This window comes from Stylophora pistillata, chromosome 2, assembly GCF_964205215.1.
Source record: "Stylophora pistillata chromosome 2, jaStyPist1.2, whole genome shotgun sequence".
Lineage (NCBI taxonomy): Eukaryota > Metazoa > Cnidaria > Anthozoa > Scleractinia > Pocilloporidae > Stylophora > Stylophora pistillata.
In genome coordinates, this window is record NC_142520.1 from 1,719,381 (window position 1) to 1,735,053 (window position 15,673).

The window sequence follows — 15,673 nt, forward strand, 5'->3', positions numbered from 1 at the left end:
ATCCGGGTGGAATGCTTTCGAATTTCTTCGAAGCCTGAATTTTTAAAGACATCTTTTCTGAAATTTCTTTAATTGCGGCTTAATGAATAAGATGGTGTCTTTACTTGAAGAAGATATAGATAAATCATTCTCGGTGAACAAACCAAACTCGTTACATACGGCAAGTACGCTAAACGTGTTTAACCACACACCATCACATTACTATGCATATTCTCCATACTGTTCTACAAACATTTCCTGAGGTGCTGACAAAAAGAATTTGTTTGACAATAAAGGGCTTCCGTAGTTGCTGATCATTTCCTTAATTCTCCTGACCTTAATGTGTGATTCAGGGGTGATACTGTACGGAGAAATTAGACTTAAGTCACTCAAAAATAGGGAATCCATTAAGTTTATTTGCAACTGTTTTAACGTAAATGCAATCGTGGGTTGATTTAAGTCTAGCGACAAGAGCTACCAATCACGAAAACTCTTACCTCAGAACCGCTGATAATAAGATTGTAGGCCGTAGATACCGCTAGGCACGTGACAGATGCGTGGTGTCCATATAACACCTGTCAATCAAAATTGTAAAACCATTAGACTCACTTAATCCTTAGGCACACGTGCTACTAAAGTGACGTTTTGGGAAAGACAATGGAAGCCACACATGGGTAGAGAGAGCAAGAGCGTAGCTAAGGGGAATCCCCGGATAGAAATGACCCTTACCCCCATCCTAGAGGGGTTAAAATCTGAGATGCTTCAAGATTCTACTGATACGCTGAGAAAGTGCTTTTCTCTTGGAAAACTCTTACCTGCACCCCTCGCCCTCGGTGAGAAGAGCATTTGACTCACCTCATGTAAAATAATCTGTGGTCGTTTCTCTCTTCCTTTCACCATGTCCCACACACAGACAAGCTGCATCATAACAAAAAAGAAACTTCTAAGTTATTTACTAGATACGCACGACTCAATGGAGGTAAGCAAATAAAATGACATGTCGCATTAACAAGGCTCTCGCCTTCTCTTTAGCTGCGGACTGAAACGAGATCAAGATCAGTAGCTCATTTTAAAAAAAGAGTGGCAGTCTGGGATCGAAAGTGTCCACGCAAGCGCTTCCGGGATTGTTTGGGTGGGATGAGAGTCAAAACAAACATGGCGGAACGTAGTGCGGATTATGGCATAGTCACAGGCAATATACTGAGTCCTTCATACAATTCACTCTCCCGACCCCCTTCCCCTAATCTGTTCCCTGAGCCAGAGCGTAGGTTCTGCGCGTCATGTAAACGACTTGACGTGTCATACTTACCGTGCTTGTTCCTCCGGTGATAAGAGTGTGGGAGTCTGGACACGAAGCGCAAAGAACTTGCCCAATGTGGAAGTTCTCGTAGACGGCTAAAATCTGGAACAGATCGTGAAAAAATTTTCTTGATTAATAGACGCACTCGGTTATAAGACGCACCCCAAACTTAGCAAATTAGTCAAGCCAAGTTCCCAAATAAAAAGTTTTGTGAAAATACTCGGTTATAAGACGCACCAAAAGTTTGAGAGTTCACAAAAAAGGCTGGATGGACGAAAAGGGTAGGTTTTATCTCCACATTGTTTATTCAGAGACGGAACTTTTCGAGCGAGCGACGCAAACACGATTCTAGGAATTTGAAACGGGGTTCGAACGATTGTTTTGTAGTCTTGGATATCATGTTATCGAGGTCGTGCTGTTAAGAACGTATGCAAATTTCCCTTTGTTTGCTTTTGCAATAAATGTTTCCTTTTGTTGTTGATCTTTTGAAGTTGATCAGTGTTCTAAAGCAGTATTCTTTTTTAATTCATAGGAATAAAAGATTGGATTATACGCAATCTTCGTTACATCTCAAAAAGCCAAAAAGCCCTGCTCATGTGGGATTAGTTTCGTGGTCATTTGACGGAGGCCGTATAAGAAACGGTACTTTCAGAACATCCACAACGGCTCTTTTCAGAGCCACCCTAGTTCTTTTTAGAACCACCAGATCTGAAAAAATTGATGACCAACAATTAGTGTTCTTTTCATATCTTTGTAACTGTAAGTTCTGCTAAAGTTATGATCTTAAGATTTTGTTGCGCGAAGATACTCGGTTACAAGACGCACTCCAAGTTTTGAGCATATTTTGATGAAACAAGCATACTTTCTCGTAAAAAATGGTGCGCCTTATAAGTGAATAATTACGATATATGAACGCAGTACAGTTCGCCATTGTCTACATAGGTCAATGGAGGGGGGAGGGTGTGGGGAGGGTGGGGGGAGGGTGTGGGGAGCGACGGAGAACGACGGATTAGAACGGACTGAGGATCAAAACCTCCAAGGGGAACTCCAAATGTTGTTAGTCCGAGAATCGACACAGTATCGTAGAAGTCTTAATGAAAACTGAACACAAAAGTATGAGAGCAAGTAATTACCCTCTCCGTTTCATACAATCCAGTACGCATGCTCGAGTCACCAAACCCCCACGCGATGTAACGGTTGTTATAAGGCGGGACCAGAACCTAAAAGAAAACAACAAAAAATCATGAGTAACTGTCGTGAATGGAATAAAATTAATCCACACCACCGAACGCGCTACAATCTTAAAAAAATGTTTCTGTTTCTTACTTTGTTTTTCTCCACAGCCAGAAGTCCCCGGTTGTCAGTTTGAATCATCTGTCCCACAGGACCTTTCAGCTCTGATAGGAAAAAAAGAAAACAGTCAAAGCAGTTTCCTGTGTTTGCTAATCCTAAAAGCGCCCACGACGCTATTAACATTGCCGATCCAAGTGGTGCATGAAATGGGTGTTGCCTGATGAGTAGCAGGACCCCTACAAAAATAGCATTCATGGACTTAAAGAAGGCCGCACAGCTTAACATTCTAATGTCTATTTCTATCATGAAGGCGTCGATGGCTCTTTACACTGGAAAAGTCTTGAGGACAATTATAAACGTATGGTGACTCACCTTTGACGGGCTGCGCTGAAGGAACCACGTTGGGAAGATTGTGAAAGAATAATCGATCAACGTTGACCAACGCTCCAGTCTGGGTGTCAGACTCCACGCTACGAAACACCCTCTTAGGGGGGTGGGGACGTTTGAACAGCTGGAAAAAATGGTAAAAAAAACATTAATTTGATAAAAAAAAAAAATGAGTGAGTCACTGACTGACTGAACGAATAGATGCAAGTATGAATGAATGAGAGACTGAATGGACGAATGAAAGAGCGCATGACTGAAGCAGTGAATGAATGGATGGTAGATCACCCAAAATGAATCGTATTAATTCTATAATTAACTCAGGGTATTACTGTAGGGTTACGGTCACCTAGTTTCCAGTCTCTTATCCATAAGAGAAGGTTCTGGCGGAGTGTTGGAGAAAAAGGAGAAAAAAACTTGGTTGGGGGGATGGGCGTAGAACTTTTGAAGATTACTTAACCATCCAACCCTTAAAATCACTTTATCAAGTAACGTTTCAGTAAATTACCTAATTACCAATCTATTAACCATGAGATAAGGTTCTCGTGAACTGCTGAAGGACCATGAAAAAATACTTTGTTGGGGGACACTAACAAACCACCGAGCCCTTAAAATCAATTTATCAAGCAACGTTCCAGTCAACCAAAGACTTGATGATATAATCGATGTTCAACCTTTTCTACCAGTAAAGGTCACAACTGTTACCTGTTTTGGAGTTTGCCCAAAGTTGTCGATCATACTAATGATAGATTTTTTCTTGATTGGATCATCTATGCTATGGAAATGTGAACATAATTAAGGAAAAAACAAGCGCATAAAACCAGTAAGGATGATTCAGACATCACTTTTATGATACTCTAGTACACGTTTAAGAAATTCAAGCTTTAACGAAAATTGAGTCAGTGTAAAGGATATCAACATTGCTCTCGTAGTAATAGAAGTAGAAGACGTTGTTGGCTTCAATAGCGGCAGGGCCTTGCTGTTTGTATCCAAAAATCAAATCAATCCACTCGTGGAGATGAGCACTGACGTAATCACACTCCAGAGCCTGGAAACGAAACAGATCACATGTGAGCCACGTTGCATCTTCACAGCGGACAAACGTGCGTTAAATTCCCGCCAAAGCTTTTATCATTCACAAACGCGTGTGCAACTCCCGCCAGAACCTGCATCACCGACAAACGCTTGTTGAATTCCCGCCAAAACTGACACTGCAGAGTAGCACGGAAAATTATCCGCTAAAACTAACACAATGGACAAACGTTTGTTACATTCTTACCAAAACTACCGACGCACACAGCAAAACCTGGAGTGTCATTGCGTTTTATTAACAGGATTCTTGCACTTTTTCAGGAATCCGATTTAAGGACTTTTTGCTTTAAATGGGCGGTAATAGAAATACCATGCACATCAGAGTGATCACGTGCTGGGTAACCAGGGTTATTTTCAATGCACCAATCATGTACGAAACATGTAAAAATCACGTGTCAAACATCATAATCGGACGCGGGATTTAAAAGGAAAACTCGATTTCGTGATTTCTGGTAGAAACTTAGACTTTTAATACCAAAAGCAAAAGAAAACTTCGACTTTGACTCATCTGCACTTATTTTCAAGGACTTTTCAGAAGTTTTCAAGTACCCGAGTTTAAATTCAAGGATTTTCAAGTTCTTGAAAACAAAAAATTAAATTCAAGGACTTTTAAGGACTTTCAATGAGCGCGGGAACCCTGTAGTAAGTCATTTAGAACAAGTTTATCACTTTCTCATACCTTTCTATGAAGCCGAATAAATTCCCGCGGATCACCCTTCGCCCATGTTGGCAGACAAATATCACCTAGGACTTCGCCGTTCTGCTTGGTTCCGAGTTCAAACTTGTTGTGGTTTGTGAGAAATTCTGGGAGATAGAAAAACTCAGGAATCAGCTCTTTGACGTCCGCCATGTTGGTTTGCGCTGCAGAGATCCAGGCGTCTCGGATGGAGTGAAACAGACGATCAGGTAGGTCAAAATTTCCCTGGAAAGAAGCAAAGTAATTAATTACAGAATTGTTGGATAAATACGATAGAGACTAGTCTGGTGCTTGAAAAAAAATAGTGAAACACAGAAAAGGCCCGAGTCGAGCGAGTGTTGCAGTTTTATCGAAGTGATTTGATTTAAACGCAAAAAATTACGCCATCTAAACCAATCAGATGCAAATTTGAAGCCAATCACGACTTAGTCACACTCACTTTCCCACTCAAGAAGCCACTGATGAGCATGTGTTTAGATTTTTTATTGGTTCTCTGTGTTCTTGTATCTTCTTATGATTGGCTGTTGGTTTACTATGGTTCAATGCTAATTAATACAGAGGATGAAAATAAGAGTGTGAAAGGAAGACAACATGAAGAGTATTACCTGAACTCTGAGAAAATGCTGCGTGAAAGGCTCGAGTCTGATGAGGTAGGACGCTACGATCATAGTTGACGAGTAGTGTGTTCCATAATGATACGGCGGAATCTCACCTATGAAATCGAAACAATAAAAGTTACGTTACTCTACATGCATGAAATGTTTCTCTTAAAACTTCGTCACTAAAGCAGCATAGATCTTCCTTGTTTTTCACTCTCAAGCTTAAGTAACAAAATAGAACGTGAAAACTCAACTAACACCTAAAAAGAAATTTAGTCTTCAAAACTAGCGCATAGTTGGAAGGGGAAGGATTTCGAGATCGTGCTTCGCGATTTCCCTCCCCTTTGAATACTGGCACTGTAGTCCCAGGTAGAGAGCAAGCCAAAATTGTTACAAGATCTGTTTACCCGAAGGATCTTCCCATTCTCTGTATTTCTTCTGGAACTGCATCAATCTGTCCTTAGACTGCGCACCCATTGGCTTGGAGAACACACGGAATGTCTTCGGGTTGGTGAGATCCAGTTGCTGTAGACACACAGAGATAAGAGAGAAATCGAATTTAACTGAAGTGATCAGGCAATAACAACAGAGAGCAAAATACACAAACTGTACAACTTACACACAAGGGTAGAACACGCTACTGGACATATTATAGGTTTCATATGAGAAATATTCGATATGCTTGTTCGCGAGCTTGTTCGAAACTGGGTCTGGTGCATAAAATCGAGGCTTCCAGGGAAATCTTTTGATATGAAATTGCTGTGTTTACCAAGTACCATCGCACAACTGGAATTAATAAATACAAACTGAGAAAAGCCAGACGGAACTAATGAGACCACCAAAGAAAACTTTGTGTGCCTCTATTAAAATTTACTTTGTGAGTAACATTTACCGATAAACCCACACTCGACCCAGCTTTTTGACTCGTTTTCAAACATTGTAGGGTGAAATGTGGTTTTCAGTTCCTCGCGCGTCCTTATTTGACAGATTAAAAGGAAGAGCAGACTAAATTCAACACCACATCCTTCAGGATATTCACACAACTAAGTGTCTACCCTCACCTCTGAGTCGTAATCAGCAAGCACCCAAGGGAAGACGGGATACTGCATGAGATCATTATAGGAGCGGCCGGCCAAGGTATTCAGATGCATCAGATACTGAAAGTTTGTGATTTCACCACGCTGACGACAAAGACAGAGACAAGAACATTTGTAAATCGATAATCAAAATTCTCCTTGGAGCTATATCAATATTGTAAAAGCGAGCCAAAAGGAACATAACGCCAGAGTTTGTCCCACTTTTCGTAGAAAGAAGTGACAGGTAGCATGGCTGAACAGGTTACTCCTCAACCCCTCCCCCCCGCCCCCGAACGCGTTTTGTCAGGTTTCCCTTACAGTCCGGTGGTATAATTTTATGCTCCTGGGTAGGGAGAGGCACTGTCAGAATCTTGGTTCTGATCCAGATGAACAACACAGTGACTCAGCCAGGTCTCGAAACCAGACCTCTCGACCCACAGTGCAGCCCGCTGACCACTGGACCACCGTATTCACACTTTTTCACCGATAGGTTACATTAACTTCCTAATGACACCTCATAAAGACTATGAGCTGTAGTTTAGCTCGTCGCACGTCTCATAAGTAATCAACGAAAACAAATTACTCAACGCCTTTTGTGCTGTTACTTTTTAATCGCAGGAGGGACTGGGCTAGATAGGAGACAAACTGTCCGCGCCTACCTCCCATCTTTGTGTGACGGATCTTTCACCCATCAACGTGTTTATGAGACCCAGGCTATAGGAGAAGAGAAGTAAAAACGCGGTCAATATGATACCGATGTCAGTTTCACTCTACTGTCTTTGGTAAAACGCAAGTGAATCAGTAGAGAGAATTTCAACTTTTACTCACCCTGCTTCAACCTCTGTGTCTCTCTTCATACCCACAACAGACTCCTCGGCATTCTCACGCAGTGTCGATGCTTTGGCCACGAGCCTGGAAACAGAATACTCAATCAATTAATCACGCAAGTGAAGCGCAAATGTTAAGCCCTGGAAAATAATGCGTGAGGCTGTCACGTAAGAGTCACGCTAGAATGGCTTCAGCGAGCACGATTGTCATGCAATATGTGAGTAGAAACCAGCTGAAATTGGTCGATAACAAGGACAAGATTACATGACTTACTTATCGTACACTTTACTTCTGACAGGTTTAGGGAAAACAAGAAAATGATTTCGCCCGTCACTGGAAAATACTTCCAGAGCTGTCTCCTGAAATTGGAAAAACAAAAAAGAAAAATTGGAACAAAAATGGTTACAAACGTGTTAGAAACAAACGAGCCTCATAAACCCTCGAAGTCTACTGAGTCTGAAGTTTCTTATATCACATCTTTGCCGTACAACAAAGGAAACATACCTGAAAAAGATACCGCCTTTTATGGACCTCTCTGATATCTTCATAAGCCCACTTACTGCACCTACAGGGAGATATGAATATCTCATTAACCAAGCGCGAGGGCCATACTGGGAGAATATCGGCCCGAGGTCTTGACAGTACGGACCGAGCGTAGCGAGGTCCGTACAAAAAAGACCGAGGGCCGATATTCTTCCAGTACGGTCCCAAGCAAGCTTGGTTAATAAGAGATTTATTATACGACTGAAGTTCAAAGGGACACAAGTGCGGTATCATGATTCGGGACCATTCGGGACAGTGCCCGGTCCAATACTTAGAGAATATTAGACCGGCAATGGAGCAATTTGATTGGTTGATTTTAGTTCTAAGCCCTCTGACTGCCCGAGTCGTGTAATAAGACAAAGTATTACTTGTCTGGTTAGTAGATACTAGAGCAATCAAAGAAACTGCAAGCGGATGATGTGAATTCAAACATTAATTCAATTGAGTCATCGGTCTGTTAGAGGGGAACAGAGCAAGCAAGAAATTTTTCAACTTACATTCGTTCTTTGGTGCTCGATCGAGTCTTGTCGTGAGAGGAGTTGGGAATGATGGGATCGTGTGTCCTAAAAATTACGCGAGACATGTTAGTGATTCTTACAATGATAATTTTATGAATGCAAACGTCTATTTTACTGCCAGCTGGTGGGTAAAAAACGTTGTTTGTGTTTGTGACAAAAGTTGCTATGACGACTTCATCAAAAGGAACTGTCAATGGAAAGAACACACAAATCTCTTCCACAACATATTTGTCTCTCGTTTCCCTCTCTAGGTACCCTTGTCAGAACAAGTAGTTACTTCGAACTGAGCCCATTATGGGAAGTTTTCTTCGTAATCTGAAACTTTATAGAAACGCGTACATCAACACTTTTAAACTACAAAAGACGTTACGGCCAACAGCTCGGAATTTCTGTCGGGGCTTTAAAAGGTTGCACAAATTTCTGTTGTTCCACACTCATAGCCAGCTAGAAACCTAGTGACTCGGGCAATAGGATGTAAACATAGACTACAGTTGGAGATCACGACATATAACCATTTTACCAGCTTACCCGTGTGGTAGCGAATCAATATCCTTGATCTCTTTAGTGGAGAGCAATGTTACACCGTCTACCACATAGAAATGCTCTTTTCCAAAAAGGAAAAGTCCTTCTGCGGTGTCCAATCCCTGAATTGTGGCGCATCGAAACATGGAGGTAATCTGACGCGTCGAGACAAAAAAAAACCATCATCTTTTAGCAAAAGCGAACTAAAGTTCTGAAGAGTTAAATAGATGGACAATAAAGAAGACTAAATCGGAGGAGATTTTAAAAATTCCGACCAACAAACCAGCCTGGTTCTAATTCATTTTATGAAAAAAAAAAAAGAAAATACTTGCTGTATTATAATAAAGGCTGATAGTTTGCAAAGAAACTGTTTGGGGCTGCCTCGGTGGGGGTAACGAAATAATTTCAATATATCCACAAAGTTGAAATGGTAAATTGGCCACCGTTACGATTATAAAAGCTAACGTTTCGAGCGTTAGCTTTAAAATAGTTTTGAGGAAAATGACTACTGCAAAATTTGATCATGTGGTAAAAGTAAAGTTGACCTCTGACCCCGGTTGTTCTAAAAATTAACGAAGATATTCATCAGAAAAAAAAGGTTTTCGAAAAAATAAAGCAATTATCATGTTCAGCATAAAAATACTATCACTATATTGTACCGTTTCACCAGCCTCAAGGAGTTTGACGATTGTTTGATTGTTGTCAACCTGCAAGACAAATAAAAAAATCTATAAATAATCCGCAATCTCTGGAAATTTCCATCTGACGATTAAGATCAAAATTTACCATCTTTCTTAATCTTTTAACATACCGGTCGCTTCTTATATTGTTGATCCTATCAGCAAGCTGGACTCTCATCGTGTGAGCCTCATATCATATCACCAATTTTTGGGCTTATTGATAGAACATCAGAAAGGGAAATCGGAAAATCTGGGACACAAACCACACAAAAGCTTTTTTTTTTTTCTGTCTTACCTCGCTTCCTTCGTTTTCTTCTGTGATGTGGCTCGGTTCTGACGAAATCGCCCGCAACTTGGTTATCTTTTTCTCAACTCTTTCAGAAACTACGATGTAAACGAGACAATTAGCATTGGACAATTTGAGAATTGTCTCATATTTGGAAAATCAAGACAATCTTATACAACAGAGCAATACAAATAATTGCAACTGCTGCTCACCTTGATGCTGTGTGAGGGCTTCAATCGGACCCAGTCCTCTGATCACATGTCCTCTCAGCTTATAATGAATCTTGCTGTCGCGACTGATAGGCGCTCGGTGTTTTAGAGATTTCTGAAAGGAATAATATCAAAAGGATGTCCTATTTTAATTCTTAAAAACAGATCCTTCTCCGGCCACATTTAAAAATTAAAACCGTTCAGTATAACAGTTAAAAGGGACACCCATACCAGCACCAAAAAAATTCACCCTAATTTTCCAATCAGAGTAAAAGAAAGTGTTCCTTGCAGTGCAGTCTTACTTCTGACAAAATTACTCACATTTCTAATGTCTGAAAAAAATATATGCCTAAATGATTCACGATTGTCATTTCTCCGATAATATGAGGTGCACTGAGTTGAAATTCTTAGTAAACACTATCTGGGCCACGTTTCTTCTTAGTTGCGACGCAAAAGTCACTTACTAAATCATTGCACTGTATTGCTTCCAGATCGTACGACTAGAGAATTGGTCACACAAAGGAAAAAAATTGAATCATTTTACAGAACCATACTATGCTTGACAGTGAAAAAATTCAACCAATTATTCCTTTACATTCACTAACCTCTCTGGCTTGCTTTGCCACCTTCTTGTCATACGGATAATGCAGATAGAACATGTTGTTACGATGCATTTTCTTCCTCATTCGATGTGGACCTGTTAACACATAACGCAAAGAAACAATAAAAACAAAAATGGCGAGGGAAAAACTGTGATATCCTCCTAACGCAATTTAGTTCGCTCATGTGGGTGTTCCTCTACGTGTGCGTGGCGATAGTCCTTATTTCATTTGTGCTATTGCCAAAGCTAAAGGCAATCAAGGCCAAAAAATGAGCTCTTTCATCAGAAAAAGGATGCGTAAGAAATGTTTGCTGGTGGTATTAACGCCGTAGAGGTTATATCCGGAATCCTGTGTTTAGGAACATCACTGAGATTATGTGGATGAAAGAAGGTCTTTTACCAGCTCTACCGATGAGTTACTGTATTCTCAACACATGTCTTTTTAAGTAACATCTGAATAGGAGAGATTATCTAATGACCACTGTTACCTTCCACCATGTCAAGCGCCCACTTGTCATCAAGCGCCCACTTGTCAAGCTGTGAACTGCTGGCCGGACCCCACAAGCCACGCTCGCGTGTCAGGTCTGTTTCCATTAGGGCCCATTCCTCCGCCACTGATTTAGAAATCAACTGATAGTTCTGATAGAAAAAGCACATTTTCAATTATAACGGAAACTGGATGCAACTGAGCTGGCTATCATGCTAGTCTTCGCCCGAAAAAAGACTAGCAAAGTATGCAGGGCAAAATGTCAAGATCAATTAATAGCTTGACTTTACGAGATTTAGCAGGGCGCTCACATGAAACGGCAAACACCAGCTTGTCCTTTCACGTTCCACGTACAATAGCGTAAACCTTGCTACTTTAGCTTCGCGTGAGCTCGCGTCATACAAGGAATGATTTTGATGCCCTTTTTCCGGCAATTAACTTCCCCTCTGTGAGAGAAAAAGTGAAGAAAATCCTACGTACGCGGCAAACACGAAACAGGTTACTTTCACGTAGAAACGGCAGAGCGCAACCGGCAAACGTGAATGGCGGGAAAACAAGGTCACGTGGTTACTCTTGCCGTTCACATCTCAGGTAAACGTGGTGCTAAATCTCTCTAATAGATCACAAAACACGCACGGCAACATATAATATACTTTTAAACAGAAAACGTCTCTGTACCTGCAGGTGATTTTTGTGATGAAGTCTAACGAGATCTCGCACCACTTTTGAGTGCCTCATTCTCCAGAGATGTGAGTCGTTCAGTAGTGTTTTAGGATCTTTGTACTCTTTCTTGGTTTTCTTGGTGCCGAGCATTCGAAGCGAGGGACCGCTTCGTCCCTTGGCGTTCGGTTTCTTCGAAAAAGCAAAACAAGAACAAATTAATATTATCATGTTTGACAACTTGAACCCCTTGTATATTGTTCTACTCTCTCTCTCGTTAACTATGTCCTATTACTATTTCACTGACATTTTCTACTTCCTACAACAAGATTGAACAGTGAGAGCAAACTCATATCATATCGTTCGGTTAGCACATGCTCTAAGATTGGTCAGTTTATCAGGCCGTACTTCACTATACAGCCCGCTAAATTCTTAAGTATGTTTGTATTGAAATCTTCTTCCTCCGTTTGAGATAATAAATATCTTACTAACTTCGTTTTCTCAGTCTCTACTGTTCCTTTGTTTGTTTTATAGATTTGTACAGTGTACAGGCGAGAGAACAATAGGACACGTAGTCCCCTACTAGGTTCACCCACCTAAACCAACCTACCCATCCCACCACAGGGGATGGCATCCATCACAGAGTAATCTCGTGCGTGGGAAATTAACGTCTCCTACCCCTAACACTGCAGGAGACGGCACCTCCATTTATTCGTCCCTATCCGAGAAGACCAGAATATCTAACAATTCCTTGATGTTAGAGAAAGGTACCATTTTCTTCTCAATTATTTTAAGGCCTCGAGTGTTGGTCTGGCTTGGGCTCGAACCCTCTACCTCCCGCACAACAGTCCAGCGGTCTATCCATTAACTTACAGGGCCTGTTTTTTTAATTTTTCCTGCCCGAATTTACAGCCCGCGCTCTTCGGTCCGTAACCTACTGTATGAACCTCGAACTCGGCCAGTAAGATTTACTAATTCCCCAAGGAAAATGGGAACGGAAAAACAAGTAAATGGCAAAAAGTAGGAAGAATTTGTTTAACAATCAAGAGCTTCTTTAGTTGGTGATCATTTTCTTTATTCTCGTAGCCTTAATGTGTCATTCAGGGCTGACAATGTATGGAGAAACTAGATGCTTAGCCAGCTTGATCATACCGGTTGTCCTAAAGTTTCAGCTTTGTGCTTTTCTTCCTGCGAGATGTAAAACATCCACATTCTAAGGGCAGCTTCACCAATCAGCGGCCTGAAACAACACAGAAATAAACAGTCACGCTTTGATTTGGTTAGCGCAGCAGAACATTGCAAGGGGTTTTTTCGTGTCACGCTACATCAGCAGGATAGGATCATGCTAGTTAACACGACATCACAAGTTTCTCACTTGACGTCACGCTGAATCAGGTTGGCAACGGTTAATCGCACTTGATCTTGTCACGCCTGGTTCGGTCAATTACAATTTATATCAGAATATGCTACGCAAACTTGTAGAGAATATGTCACACCGAGTCAAGTAAAGACACCTGTATCACTCTAGGTCACGCCAGAAGTCACGCAGTATTCCCCATATGATATTTTCCCTTCTTCTCACCACCGTTATGCTGAAAATTGCTTTCATATTCTAAGGAGAAATTACTCTTTGGTCACTCCTGGGGGTCAAAGAGTTAATGAGCAACAGATGAAGGAAACTATCTCACCTAACAGATTTTAGATCCAGATTTAAATTCGTTGTTCCTCCGATTGGCCTGAGGTACAAAAGTATTATAAGTCAATCTGGAAAACTTGCAAGACACTTGACTCTCCCCATGCCTTTCTCCACCCAGGAGTATAAATGGAAGCCAGCGAACTCTCAGAGAAACCTGACGAAAACCTAGGGAGTGGGTTACCTGTGATGGAATATTCCCCCATTCAAGGAAAGAAATTTGCGACGAGCTTTCATCCCATTCAGGGTGGGGTGGGGGATTGCAGCGCCCCTTCCCTTGTCAGTTCATGCTGTGAACTGTGGACTCTACGATAAGGTCTGGTAACTATGGTAACTATGAGATTCCAAGTAACAACCCTCTGAGGAGTTTTACCGCTCGAGGAAATAATAATCTTACATGTGTTCTACATAATCTCTGGTACTGTACGATGTGAAACTTGGCTTCGGGAGGGGAATTTTGAAAGCTTCTTCCATGGCCTGAAAAAAAAAAAAAAAAAAAAGAAAGAAAGAAAGAAAGAAAAAAGACACATTAGCATCATACAGAAATTAAATCATTTGAAAAAGACAGAAGCAATTGTCAAATACTTTCATGGAAACAATCACTTCCTTCAAGGCTATTCACCTCTCTTTTATTCTGAACAAAGATGTCCCAGACTCTCTCGGCCGCAGCAGCAAGAAGCCTGGTACAGCTTGACTCTTCTTGTTCTGACACGTGATCCGCATCGACTTCTTCAGTCATTTCTATACCAACATCAGGGGAGCCGACAACGGCTGAACACAAAAATGACAAAGTAAGCAAGATTTAAATCAGTTATACATCCTAATAAACTCAACGATGTGAGAGTAATGTTCTGTAGTTCTCACATTAATGGTCAAGCACAAGAGTTTCCTTCCCTGTTTCCGGTCACCGGAAAAAAGCTCACGTTCTGAATGTCAATTTTTGTCACTTATGTTGCGTGAAAGCTGTTGTTACTTTTGGTTTAATTCCAAATTTTGCGCGGGAAATTGGTGCACGGGCGACCAAAGTGGACCTTTTTGCGCATGCCCGATGTTTAACCGCTGTGTTCGTATAGTGGTATAGTCGCACGTCCTTACCTTCCGACTTTTTCCCCAGGTTAGGACTGTTGTTCTCGCTGGCTGCAAGAGATTTGTGTGTTCCCATGACAAGAAGCCAGTGACACAAACCAGCAATAAAGTCCGGCTCGTTGTTGATAGGTGCAAACACCAGCTTGTGATTCGTTGTCAGGATATGAAGAAACTCCAACAGACTGGTTTGGTCTGAAGACATAAAAAATAAAACGCAACACTGTACACATGCTGAAATTGCAAGCAACATTGCACATGTCATAGCTGTTTTATTGTCCAACTGGACTGTATAAAAACAGCAGTTGAAAAGGACGACTTTTCATTTCACTATTTCTCCTGAGAGATTTACCCGGAAACAAGCCTCGATTTCGTGCACTCGACCGAGGTTTCGCTCACAATCAAGCATGTAGAATGTGCGCCATCAATGCGTGCACAATATTTAATGATAATTACATCATCACCCTTTCTCACCTGTGAGCCGAGCAAGTGGCCTGGAGAGCTGGTACAAGATAGTTCTGTTGAGAGAATGGTATGCACCATCCAGCGATACTGACTGACCTGGAAAAAAAAAAAAGAATCTAATAAACAAACAGACGAATAAAAATTGTCTAAATTTGATTGCCAGATCTTTCTCTGAATACAAACTACTGGTGCTTCCGCTTTCTATCAAGAACTTTAATGACTTCTCACTAACTCTAGGATAGAAGCTCTTTCTAAAGAAAATCCTTGACCAGATTTCGTTTCTGCCAAAAGAACAGACAACCCAATAAATTAACACATCCTCCACCGATGCAAACAAGGAAAGCTCTCACACACTAAACAAAGGGGGAGCGTTTCTGAAGAAACTGAGATGTCGCGTCGTTGGGGGAGTATAACAAAGTTGTTGTGGTTTTATCGACTGACTTGATAATGTAAATTGGCCAACGTAAAGAGTATCAAAGCTGACGTTTCGAGCGTTCGCCCTTTGTCATTTGCTCCAATAGAGGGTTATCTCCCAAAATATACCCACCTCATACGAGTTCCTTCCCATAAACAAAGATAAACTACAAACTTAGCAAAGCAATGATATTTCTAAGGCTTGCATGATGAAGGAACTTTATCACACATTCATGAAAAAGATAATTCAAGCTCCCGCAATGT

At 41.2% G+C, this 15,673-nt stretch overlaps 1 protein-coding gene across 1 annotated transcript in view; it reads right to left on the bottom strand.

Moving 5' to 3' along the window:
• The window catches only part of LOC148736621 (WD repeat and FYVE domain-containing protein 3-like), a 37,599-nt gene that overhangs the window by 5,103 nt on the left and 16,823 nt on the right, over positions 1-15,673 (bottom strand). Inside the window, exons 18-47 of the mRNA XM_088747630.1 lie at positions 15,005-15,091; positions 14,543-14,725; positions 14,070-14,218; positions 13,845-13,924; positions 13,443-13,490; positions 12,907-12,994; positions 11,773-11,946; positions 11,096-11,246; positions 10,612-10,703; positions 10,010-10,121; positions 9,807-9,895; positions 9,491-9,538; positions 8,838-8,986; positions 8,289-8,354; positions 7,753-7,813; positions 7,522-7,607; positions 7,249-7,332; positions 7,080-7,134; positions 6,406-6,525; positions 5,752-5,869; positions 5,351-5,457; positions 4,728-4,970; positions 3,870-4,004; positions 3,662-3,739; positions 2,945-3,083; positions 2,606-2,676; positions 2,413-2,499; positions 1,289-1,381; positions 835-897; positions 477-554 (exon numbers count right to left, since the gene is read on the bottom strand). Of these exons, the coding sequence (XP_088603756.1) occupies positions 477-554; positions 835-897; positions 1,289-1,381; positions 2,413-2,499; positions 2,606-2,676; positions 2,945-3,083; positions 3,662-3,739; positions 3,870-4,004; positions 4,728-4,970; positions 5,351-5,457; positions 5,752-5,869; positions 6,406-6,525; positions 7,080-7,134; positions 7,249-7,332; positions 7,522-7,607; positions 7,753-7,813; positions 8,289-8,354; positions 8,838-8,986; positions 9,491-9,538; positions 9,807-9,895; positions 10,010-10,121; positions 10,612-10,703; positions 11,096-11,246; positions 11,773-11,946; positions 12,907-12,994; positions 13,443-13,490; positions 13,845-13,924; positions 14,070-14,218; positions 14,543-14,725; positions 15,005-15,091 (3,134 nt within the window). The remainder of the gene's footprint in view (positions 1-476; positions 555-834; positions 898-1,288; positions 1,382-2,412; positions 2,500-2,605; positions 2,677-2,944; positions 3,084-3,661; positions 3,740-3,869; positions 4,005-4,727; positions 4,971-5,350; positions 5,458-5,751; positions 5,870-6,405; positions 6,526-7,079; positions 7,135-7,248; positions 7,333-7,521; positions 7,608-7,752; positions 7,814-8,288; positions 8,355-8,837; positions 8,987-9,490; positions 9,539-9,806; positions 9,896-10,009; positions 10,122-10,611; positions 10,704-11,095; positions 11,247-11,772; positions 11,947-12,906; positions 12,995-13,442; positions 13,491-13,844; positions 13,925-14,069; positions 14,219-14,542; positions 14,726-15,004; positions 15,092-15,673) is intronic.